At 40.7% G+C, this 12,382-nt stretch overlaps 1 protein-coding gene across 1 annotated transcript in view; it reads right to left on the bottom strand.

Moving 5' to 3' along the window:
- Ism1 (isthmin 1) overlaps positions 1–12,166 on the bottom strand; it is a 78,469-nt gene extending 66,303 nt beyond the window's left edge. Inside the window, exon 1 of the mRNA XM_028883588.2 lies at positions 11,477–12,166. Coding sequence (XP_028739421.1) covers positions 11,477–11,614 — 138 coding nt within the window. The 5' untranslated portion in view covers positions 11,615–12,166. The remainder of the gene's footprint in view (positions 1–11,476) is intronic.
- Positions 12,167–12,382: the final 216 nt, after the last annotated feature.

Below are 12,382 nucleotides of genomic sequence, written 5' to 3'. Positions count from 1 at the left end.
GTGTCTATGTTGTCAAAATAGTCACGTTAAAGCTATATAGTTCATCACTTATCAATTATTTCTCAAAAGGTTGTATTTTAGAAAGTAATAAATGACTACATCCCTTCTTTCCATGATCATTTCCAAAGAATAAAGTGTGTGTGTGTGTGTGTGTGTGTGTGTGTGTGTGTGTGTATGTATCATTCTTATTGACATGAGCATTTTATTTGGACGCTATAGAAGTTAATGTATGGGGTGAGCATGGCATTATTTCCAGATTACTGGATCCTTCATGTACATTCTAGCCATACCTTGTTGTTTGAAAATAGATATGTGATGTCCAGCAGGAAATAGCCTGGCTTATTGCCTTCTATTTCTATATTCTTTTTTTCCAGGTCACTGCTATTGAATACCTGGAGATTGGATTGCTCTAAATTGTTCAGTTTCAGGGGCCCTGCTTCAGTGTGTCTTCCAGGAAGAACAGGGAGGCTGCTCTCTCAGAGAGGGATGTTAGTCACAGAGCACTTTACGCAAGATGATTCACTTTACTACGATGGGCAAAGGTCAACGCCAACAGGAAGGAGTCGCTAACCCTCTGTTTTCACTTCTGCTAAGTTTACAGAAATAACTTTCAGTGACATCTGCTGGTCTATGTTTGGGGAGTTGATGTTATTTATCAAGGCATGCTGCCCTCCCATCTCAGGCATTAGATGACAACCACGCAGAACTCTGAGGAGTTCCCATAGTCATTCATCCTCTTATTTAAAATAGTAAGTGACTACGGGGGTTAATTTTTCAATGGAAAAGGGGTCAGTCATATTCCTGAGCACCAGAAATTTGTAGTCTTTACCTAATTTTGATCTTTGTTACCCATGAATTTTCCTATCTGTGGGAAGGTATGAGACATTGGCTACCGTTACTGCCCATAGCACAGCCCTTTCTGAGGCTTACAAACTTTATTGTTGTTACTGACAACAAACGGAGGTGTCTCATGGAAGCTCTGCTCTGTCTTCCCAGTGGTATTCTACTCTGGAGCTATCTAGACAGGAAGTCACTATAATGTCTAGGTGTAAAGTATGTCACTTACTTTTGGGTCTTCCAAAAGCAAACCTGAGATACCTCCCAGACAAGACTCCCAGAATTCCTAGAAGAAAAGGAAAAGGCAGAAAGGGAAGGGAAGGAGTATAAGAGACTAATATTAGAAAAGTAGCTAGCATGGACAGTAGTGCTCAGCACTAAGGAATGCAGGACATTAACGTGTTGGCTTGATTGGCACAGTATTTGATCTTACTTTGTGACTAATATGCACAGAAGACAGCGAGTTGTTTTTCTTTTTTATTTTATGCACCTGAGTGTTTTACCTGCATGTATGTATGTGCACCATGTGGGTACCCTGGTGCCCATGGAGGCTAGAAGAGAGTGTCAGATTCCTTAGAACTGGACTTAACAAAAATATGTGAGCTGCCATATGGGTGCTGGGAACCAAATCCAGGTCCTCTGTCTGCAAAGAGCAGCAAGTGTTCTTGACTGCTGAGCCATATTTCCACCCCAGAAGACAATTTAATGTATTTCATGCCCACAGCTTTGTTTGAACTTCATACATAAGGCTTTAAAAGATGCAAAATGAGACTATTTTCGCTCCAACAACATACTCCTTTGTCATTTCTTTGAACTAATGAAATATAATACAAGATTAAGCAGATACTTCTGTCTTAGCCCCTAAATAATCTGTTTGGGAGCAAAGAAGCAGGGGGCGTGTGATGGTTATTCTTGGTTGTCAACATGACTACATCTGGAATTAACTAAAAACCCAGGTTGTTGGGCACACCTCTGAGGAATTTTTAGTTACTTGGATCATGTGAGGTAAGATTTTACACACACACACACACACACACACACACACACACACTTCATTCTATCAGTTTTGTTCCTCTAAAGCAATGGCTATCAATCTTCCAAATGCTGTGACCCTTTAGTACAGTTCCTCATGTTGTGGTGACCCCCGGCCATCAATTTATTTTTGTTGCTACTTCATAAACTGTAATTTTGCTACTGTTATGAACCATAATGGAAATATCTGTGTTTTCCAATGGTCTTAGGCGACTCCTGTGATGGGCTTATCCACCCCCCAACCCCTCAACACCAAAGGGCCACAACTAACAGGTTGTGAATCGCTCCTCCAGAGAATCCTGACAAATACAGATTCTTTACTGTAATTGAAGAACGGGACTTTGTCTCCACCAATCCAAGTTATAAAATGATGAACCAGGGGTTGGTTGCAAGAGAAGAATGATCTTAGAAGCTGAAAGGAAAAAAAAATAGAACCAAAGAAAACACTGAAATATTGTAAAACAAACCCAGAGAAAAATATGCTAAAGAAAGGGATAACTGAAATTGGAACACAGAGAGGACTGTTACACAATGACCATCAAACCTGTGCAACATTTCTTGGAAAGAGAGCAGGCACCTGCCTATGAATACTGGGGAGATTAAAAAATGAACACGGAATTACATTATAGCTCAAGGGACCTAACAGCATATCAAAGTAAGAACGTTCTGAAGAGGTTTTGGGGTTCATTTGGAGGTCTGACACCCCAGATGTAATCTTCTTTAATAACAGACAATTCTCAGGACATCCCTCTATCCCAAAGATCAATATACTTTTTAGAGCACGGCTTGAAGGAAATGATTAAGAGCTTATGTAAGTAGTAGAGCTTTTTTTTTTTTTTTTAAAGAAATAAAATTATAGTGTTTCAGTTCAACATAACCAACCAAGCATCTGTGTTCACCTCTTTTCTTCTTTAAATTATGAGATGTCATAAGAAATAGGAAAGTCACCTGGGAAGGGGAACAGGCTTCTAATAGACATAATACAATGACATCCAATCAAAAGTTAGATAGTTCAGGGTTGAGAGTATAGAAGAACAGTCTTCAGAAAACTTTGTCCTTGAGAAAAATCTCCTTAATAGTATCAAGAACAGTTTAATTTTAATTACTAGATATCCACTCACAAGAAATGGAAACATTTGTTTATAAAAGGACCTGTGGTAGTCACATGATCTTACCTACACTATACAAAACTTTCCAAATATTCATTGATGGGGAGTGGATAAACAAAATCATGGAATGGTTTTCCAACAACAAAATATCAGTCAGTACTAAAGAAGGGCAATCTACCGATACACTTTTTCAGAGGATCTCAAAAATGGTACATTAAGTAAAAAATAACAAATACATAGAAAAATGTGCACAGTGCAATTCTATGTGTATGAGCACTGGGACAGGCAAAGCCAATCTGTCCTGGTGGGCGTCAGGGAAGGATGGACTGTTTACTAATGCATGCCACTTGAAAGCCTTCCAGGGTGACGGAGGATGCTATATTTGATGGCAGCTATATAGCCACATACAGCCACCAAAGATGCAGCTGAACTCTTGGAATTTGTCCGCTTTATTGCCTGTAAATCATACATTGTTTAAAGACTTTTTGAATTTAGAGAGAAAGGGGAAGGGAGAGGGAAAGCAAAGGAAAGAACGGGGAAGGAAGGAAAATGGAGAGAAAGGAAGTGGAGAGGTGGGAGAGGATGAAGTAAGATGAGAAGGGGCCATAGACTGGGGGAGAGCCCAAGGAATGCTTCCTTCAGTCCTGGGGTTCAGAGTACCTAGATGTGACATTCCCACCCGACATACACTACAGCAGCTCAGGTATGAGCAGCTGCCGGATAAATCACCTAAGAAGACACAGTCAGGATGTAAAGTATGTTTTCAAAACAAACAAAGAGCACGGGAGAAAAAGGAAACACTGAAGACAGACCTTGAAATCTCGATATTAGCTTCGTACTTGAATAAGAGTCCCAGAAGAACAGTATATGGATACTGGAAATAAACAAAGAAAAATTTCTGAGCAGAGCACCAACTTGGGGCTTCACATGGAAAGATTATATACACCATGTGCTGAAAAGGACTCAGAGCCAATCCTTGACTCTAAGTACAACCTGATGAAATTTATGAACATTATGAGTAAAGAGAAAAATCTTAAAAGCTTCAACTTTGTTTTTTAGGGAGTCAGGGGTTTGTTATAGTGATAGAGCCCTTGCCTAGTATGCTTCAAAAGCCAAATGCTAAGAAGTTCTATTAAAATTTCCTATGAAACATGAAATAATGTAATAAAGTGAATAATATCTTCAAAATTCTGAGAGTAAACAATATAACTCAGTCAGCTGCCAAATTGGCATCACATATAAGAACCAAATAAAGGTGTCTGAAAAATGTAAGTTCTTGGAGACTTTTGTAGTTGATAAGCTGTTTATAAAAACACTTTTTAAAGAATGTCCTCAGCAACATAAAAAATGAAAATATGAGAGCTACAAAGCTGCAGACAAAGAATGAGACACTTTGCCATTAAAGCAAAACGATTCTTGAGAACACAATAAAACTGGTAACAACTGATCACCAGGTATAATAAACAGGCAAAAGGAAAAAGAAAAAAAGGAAAATTCCAATACTAAAAGTTCACAAAATATAATTAAAAAAAATCTAGAGACAACCTACAGACAAGACAGAAAAAGAGTCAGAATTCTGTTTCATATGGGAATATAAGTTACACATACTGATTGATTTTCAGCATTGTTAGAAATATGTGAACAAAATTATGGTTTTAAGATTTTTTAAAGGAATAGCAATAGGACACATTGCTTCCATAATTTGATGGAAAGCGAACGAAATAAATAAATTTAAATGCTAAGTGTTAAGCTCCAATTGCTGATAGAGCACTTTGCTAGTCCTCGGAATGACACTAGGTTATAGTTATAGAGAGGTTAGCTCTCTTGCTAGGGTTACACAGATAAGCTGATGACGGGCACAAAGAAACAATCAGAAATTTAAGAGCAACAAACACCTTGGAAAATATATCTTCAAATTTATCAGCAATAAAGTAATTATAAGTGGATAATATTCATTGATTTTATAGATAAAGAAAATTGAGGCAGAGCTCATCAATATCAGATATTCACAATTTTGTAAGCAGAAAAGCTTGAAACTAAAGGTTGAAAACTATACACAAATAGATGCCTCCCCAAAAGAACTCCAAAACGGGTTCAGAGTAACAACTTAAAAAAAATTTTTTTAATATACATGTAGTACAAGAGATTAATGGGAAGTCTCACCTCAATAAAACTATAACACCTCAAAGACATTTATGTCTTAACACTATGGATTATAGAAATATAAATTTAAAAATGTACATAATTATAGTAACAAGAAGAGAAAAGGATAACATGGCAGGGTAAGACCATAATGAGCTTGCTTCAGGAGTCATCAGATAAATCAAGGTATGGAGGCTTATATAATCCAATTAACAACCTTGGCCCTATAGGTCTTATTAGATAAGACTTTATATACTATATATGCAAATATAGACTACAAAGAACATAGAGCAGTGGTAAATGCTTAATTATGCACAAACCTTATACTATTAAAATTAAAACTCAGTTGAGAATGTATGATTTTTCTCAGAAACATAAATGACTACAACCAACTAAAGAAGTATTGCATAATTTAAATAGGCCACTGGCAGTGGAATCACCTAGACTCTGAATCGGAGATTCCAATCAAGGAGATAGCAAGATGAAGAGGATTTTAAGAGTATTCTAACGTTATTTTGCTTGACATTCAATTTTTATCATTTAAAGTGCTAGTGAAAAAACAAAAAGAAAGAAAGTTGAATCCTTGCCATGAGTGTATAAGATACTACTAAAGTGTAATGTCAGCTCCCATACATACACTAAGGGCAAGCTAACACTTGCAAGCAGGTATTACTAAGTGTCACTTTTCTAGATTCCAGAACAAAATTGATGAACATAACAAAAAATAATACCTATTTTCAAAAGCATTCAAACCTAGAAAGTAACCTATAAAACAAAAATGTTAAAAAAATGTTTTGTTTTTTTATTTGCTTGTTTGTTTCCTAAAAAGAGAGAGAAAGAAGTAACAGAGTTGGATGAATGTGGAGGTGGAGAGGGGAAGCCATGATCAGAATATATTGTATGAAAAAAATTATTTTTAATTAAAAATCAGTTTTGATAGAAAACAAACATAAAACCTGTCTCAAGAAACAGACACCTCTATTTGTCCTAGACAGGAGAGGTAAAGGCAAGAAGACATTTAAAATAATTCTCATTAAAATTTTAGTAATTTAAAGCAAAACAAGTCTATAAAGTTCACTGGGATATATTCAATATAGATTTTCAAAAATTGTTACTAACATTGATTGATCGATGTGTGTGTGTGTGTGTGTGTGTGTGTTGTGTGTGTGTGTGTGTAGGTGTGAACTCATACACCACAGTGTACTTTTGGAGATAAGAGGCAACTTAAGGAGAGATGGTTTGCATCTTCCAAAATGTGAGTCTCTGAGGTGAACTAATATCCTCAGAGATCCTTGTGCTTGGTGACAAAAGCCTTTACCTGCTGAGTTATGTTACTGACCCATATATTCAAAACAAAACAGAATATTAATCCTGTTAGAACATATTACATAACTACATTACACAAAACACAGTAATAAATGTACATGAATAGATGTGTGACAAAACAGACTTACATATGTGAAAAGCTTAATATATGACAAAGTAGAGCATTTAACAAGTTTGACAAGACAACTGGTTATTCTCTTGGGCAAAAAAAAAAAATAGTTATGTATTTAAAATCCAGAAATAACTTCAAAGTAGACTGCTGTTCTTGAACAGTTTAGCTATAAACATATTTGAACAGAATGTATTTTAAAGATTTTTATAATCCTTAACAAAAGGCCATTAGGGAAAAGATTGGGAATTGAATACATTTAAGATAGCCAGCTACTACATGGCCAAAAGTAGCACAAACTAAGCAGGTTGACCAAGACATTTACAAAACCCATAAAACAAAAGATCAAGATTGTATTTGCAAGAATTCCTTAAGATTCACACAGGCCTTTCTAATGTAACTTGGTGGCTCCCCCAGCTAGAACCAGAACCTGTATCCTGTCCCTGAGAATCAAAGCTGATCCCAAGATGTGAAAGATTGTTAAGGGGTCTTACACCTGCTTTCATTTGTTTCATTTGATGCGGAGATAAAGGTGAGAAGGTATGTGGAGAAAACAGGTGGGCGATAATAAGCAACAGCCATCAAACTTATGAATGAGGTCATTAACACTACCTCATCCCCATTATAACAACAGAGGGCTTAAATACATGAATAATTTAAGGAGAGATGAACAGAAGAACCCGCCCAACTGAGCCCGGAGCTAGATGCTGCCCTACAAACTCATGAGCAACTAAAACTATGCCTGTATTTAAGCCACTAAAGTGTGGAGTGGTTTGTTACACAGTAGTAGGGAAGTGGGACAATTATCCATCACGTAGAAAGGGTTCCAGTGATGAGAGTAATTGCCTGACTGGAAAGTGGGCATGCAAGTTGGGAAGCAAGAAACATAAATGACTATTAACTTGAATCAAAGCTGGAGGAATCTTGTTGACAGAAGGGAACAAGAGCTTAGACTCTATAGTCAGCCTGTCTCGGTCCAAGTCCTGGACTTGCCCTTCCCCCATCCCAGCTGTGTAGCTTTGAGCAAGCTACATCAATCTCTTCAGTTCTCCACGTCCTCATCCTGGGTTTTAGTCACTAGCCATCATATGTAGTCTAAAAATACTAAATGGAATATTTCAGAAGTAGATCATCTGTAAGTTTTAAATGGCACACTGTGATGAAATTTATCTTTACTGAAAGTTTTTGTTCTTTATCATAGTGAGTGTGTAGAGGGGAAATGGTGCTTGCAAGGTTTTGCACTATCCTGGGTTTTGGGTGTTCACCAAGGATGAGGAGATGACTGTCAATCCCCTGGAGTCCCTGTGAGGAGCTTCATTTAATAGTGGTTTTTCTTCCAGTGCTGTATGGCCTGGATGAAGCAGGGAGTACACGAAGCTGCGCTGTTTTATTGAAGGCAACAGGCGAATAAAGAGGCAGCATGCTTGCTCGTAAAGATGACAGATCAAGAACAAAATCTTTTCACTGAAGTTCAGAGTTCGGTTTCCTTTCATGCTATTGTAAAAATAACCAATTTGGCATTTTATTAAACTTGCTTAAATCTCACTCCTTTAATGAGGTCAGGTTTTACTGCTAAAAATCACAATTTTAAATTTGAATGAGATTTATTAGAAGGTACATGAAAATTCCATTTAAAAAGGAGATAGCATTATTTTGATTATAATTGTTATTGTCTGTGGAGCCTATATTTTGAAATGTTCAGTCTTCCAGACTGCTTTTATTATATGCAATTGTTTTCTCATATCATTTAATTAAAGGCATATGAAAAAAACTAATCAGAGAATCTGACCAGCACAAGATAAAGTTATGCTAGCAAAACATAAGATGTCAGTCAAAAGTAAAAACAACTTGGCCGTTTCATGAATTTTTATACAGCTAGTGATGACAGCCGAGGCTTTCTTACTGGATATTTTATGACTTACTAACCAACAGAGAGATATTGTGTGCTCAAAACATTTCATTGCTACATCATAGCAGCATAACCTGTAGCGATGGAACAATCACAAAAGAAAAAACAAAACAACCCCCCCCCCCCGCCCCAATTCAATTTCCTAGAATGCCCTGGAACTACCAAAGAAATCTTGTTGACAATTCTTAAGTGTGTTTACGTATTGACATAAGTACAGATGCCTATATATACATGTATGTATTGGTAGTTGGCAGGATAATACATGTGCATTTGAAAATGTAACTTGTTTTAATCCCAGCACTCGGGAGGCAGAGCCAGGCGGATCTCTGTGAGTTCGAGGCCAGCCTGGGCTACCAAGTGAGCTCCAGGAAAGGCGCAAAGCTACACAGAGAAACCCTGTCTCGAAAAAAAAAAAAAAAAAAAAAAAAAAAAAAAAGAAAATGTAACTTGTTTAAAAGTTGTCCCTCTTTTGTAGCCAGTATTATGAGTTTACCAAGAACTTGGAATATTGATATATAATTTGAAATACAACATACAAAATATAAGGCATACACATCTTTACACTATAAAATAAGAAAAGCAAATTAAGGGGCATTTTAGCTCTTCAGCTTTGAGTGACTTCCCTAATCTCAGTTTCTCCACTTGACAGTGGGATGATGGCAGTACCTAGTTCCTGAGGTTCTTCTCTTTGAGCTTAGAGAAGTTAATATGTGTAAAGTGCTAGGAGCATTGCTTGTCATATATAAAAGGCACTCAAGAAGTCTCCAGCTTTTGCTGGTATTTTGAGTACTTTTATGGGATATCTTTGATCCATCCAAGTCTTAAATCTTAAATAAAGGTGTGCCTCTTTAAAATAATTCCAAACACAGTGCAGTTGAGGCAAACTCATGGGATCCACTGAGTTTCTGATAACTAAGAAGGACTTTGGTACCACAGAGCCAAACGATTTAGACGGGTTTAAAATTGGATTCAAAATGTCCAAAAAACAGAAAGAACTCAGCAGTCACAGTTTAGTCTTCAAATACACCTGCTGCTAGCAAATGCATTCTTTTGCACCCGGCAGACAGCAGATAAATGTCTTTTGCAGGTTTAGTTGGCTCTGTCCATTGAATCATACTGCCTTGAGCCCAAGAAATAACTCTGGTCAGGAAGAATATAAAACTTTTATAAGAAGAAATTACAAAAAGAATAAAGTTACAAACTAAGCTGTTAAAGTCATCACTGGACTTGGTTAAGTGGGAGCTTTGGATGCTCACCATAACTGAACACTGTAGCAAGATAAACTGAAGCTACTGGATTAGCAGCTGCTTAGGACCCCAGATATTCCTAGAAGCAGAACTCTTTTTAAATCTTCTGCCTTTGGGGGGCTGTTCTTCAGCAAAAGCCCTCTGAGAATCCTATCCAATTCCACCAGCTGCTTCTCTCATTAACTTACTGTTGGGGTGGAAAAGGCCAACCGGAGATTATTCTAATGATAGCAAGCACCTCATAAAGAAATCTGCCAAATTTATTTTTCCATAGAACATCATTTTTACAGCTTTTCATGAGTCCATGAGGAAAGAAAGCATTACATATAAAATACGATGTCCAGAAGTCTTGAAGATATTAAGAATTACTCTTTCAGTGTTTGGCATGGGGAAATATCTGTCACTGTACAGGTTTACTCAAAGGGTAATGTGAGAGGCTCCTACAAAATCAGAGTGTTTTTAGAAGGGTTGGAGAACATTTAAGTTTGAGGCATGTATTCTTGCAGGCCTGGATTGCATTTATAAGGGTCACCTTGCTTTAGTCTGACAGATAATGGGCTTTTAACCAACAGGTGGGAATGTGAGAATTCTAACAAGTTTAATCTTTTATGGGATTAATTTTAATCTTAATTATTAAGATTAAGAGGTTATCTTAATCTCTCTGTACTTTAATTTCATAATCTGTAAGGCAGAAAGATTAACAATCTTGAAATGAGGGTTATGATGAGATTAAATGAACTAAATCCTGTAACAGTCTTAAAACAGTAGCACAGTAAAATACTATAGAGCTGTTTAAATAAATGCTCCTCTCAACAACTTTTTTTTTTTTTTGCAAAAAAAAAAAAAGGCATAAAGATGTAAAAATATCGACATTGCAGAGTGAATAGTTTTAGGAGGCCTGACTTGATTTCTTTGGAGACTGGAGAATCCTGGCTGTGTCTTGAAGAAAATCTTGGCTCTCCAGGTTTGCACCTGTCATATCCCTCGAATCCTGAGACTGGCTTTCCAAAGCCGTAGCAGAAAAGCCCATGCGGGCAACCTTTAATCAGCAAAATTCACCTGTCATCTCAAGGCCCAATATATGCCCTCAGGCCTCGGCTCTTCCCCTGTTTGGAGCTGAAATGGATCAATGGAATCCTATTACCAAAGAAACCTTTCGAAGGGGGTGGTCACTGGGAAGAAGTCTCTGCTACAAGTTTAAAAGCCTCAAGTAATTCCAGACCAGATCTCCACCGATGCCTTGACTATGACCTTTGCATGGTACAAACGGGCACAGAAGGTGAAGGAATCACACAGACAAGGTTGAGGTGTCTGGCTATTACTCCAGAAATTATGTCTTGACCTCTGACACAGCTTGCACACCCATTAGAGTTCTTTCTCCTAAATACAGTTTGGAGGTTTATCTCATAAGGCCTCTTTGTGTCTTGTCACCTCACCTCTATCCTTCCTTGCCTCCAGACATGTCACTCAGTCTCTGAAAGCCCTGAGAAGCAAAAGCATCCTCCAGCGGGCCTGCACATCCCAAGCCTAACACCCCTTCCTGGTGCCTGGCCTGTGACAGATCTGAGCAGTAGACCTTGCAGCAGGCCCGTTCTCCACACGTAGCCTCAACCCCCTCATCACATAGCCCGGGCGCTTCTGCCTTAGCAGAGTCGCCTAGGCACAAGTGCTCTTTGGTAGGATGGAGGACCCGCCTCCTGGCACGTACCTTGCCTGCCACCCTGCTTCGCGCAACCACGCACGCCCCCTCCGGCGGCGCACTCACCTGCAGCTGAGACCCGCTGACGTTGCCCGCGGCCGCGTCTGGCCGGTCGGCGGCTCCGGATCCGCGCAGAACGGTGATGTGCAGGGTGAGCAGCAGCAGCCCCAGCAGCAGGAGCAGTTCCGCGGCCAGGCGCACCATCCTCTTGAGTCGCGCGGCTTTAGGACCCCGCGCGACGGGCGGCGGCGGCGGCGGCGGCGGCGGGGGCGGCGGCGCCGGCGCCGGGGGAGGAGGAGTCGGAGCCCCAGAGCCCGGCTGCGCTGCTCCCGCCTCGGCCCCCGCCGGGCCCCGCTCCCCGGGCCCGCAGGGTTGGCTCTGGGCTCGGCCGAGCGCGCGGGGCCCGGGGAACAGGAGCAGCCGCCACCGCCGCCCCCACACCACAGCGGAGCCACCGCGGGGCCGGGGACGTCCAAGCCGGGGGCCGAGCAATCCCAGGCGCTGTCCGGCGGTGGCGGTGGGGACGCGGGGCTGTCCGAGACCCAGGCCAGGCCAGGGTCCACCCTGCGGGCAGGGAGATGCGGGGGCGGCGGCGGGCGGACGCAGCCGAGCCCCCGAGCGCACATGGGAGCCCCAGATGTGGCCGCGGTGCCGCAGCTGGAGCGGGAACCGCCGCCAGAGGAGCGCGGGCAAGAGGTGGAGGAGAAGGAGGAGGAGGGCTTCAGCGGCCGCCCGAAGTTACCTCCACTCTCGGCTCCCCCGCCCCTGCTGCCCTGAGCCACTCACCCTCAGAGCCACCACCTTCCTCACTCCGTGCTCCTCGGGGCCGCCAGCCTCGTAGCCCCGCACGCCCAGTCCCCGGATGGGTTGGCTCCGGGTCACCGAGGTTGTCACCGTTTGAGGATAACTGGGGGCGCCCCGCCGGCGCCTGTGTCCGCCTTCTCGGCTGTGCTAAATGTGCCGCTGCCGAGG

Source organism: Peromyscus leucopus, chromosome 4 (assembly GCF_004664715.2).
Source record: "Peromyscus leucopus breed LL Stock chromosome 4, UCI_PerLeu_2.1, whole genome shotgun sequence".
In the NCBI taxonomy this organism is placed as follows: domain Eukaryota; kingdom Metazoa; phylum Chordata; class Mammalia; order Rodentia; family Cricetidae; genus Peromyscus; species Peromyscus leucopus.
This window is presented reverse-complemented; position numbering and strand designations above follow the sequence as displayed.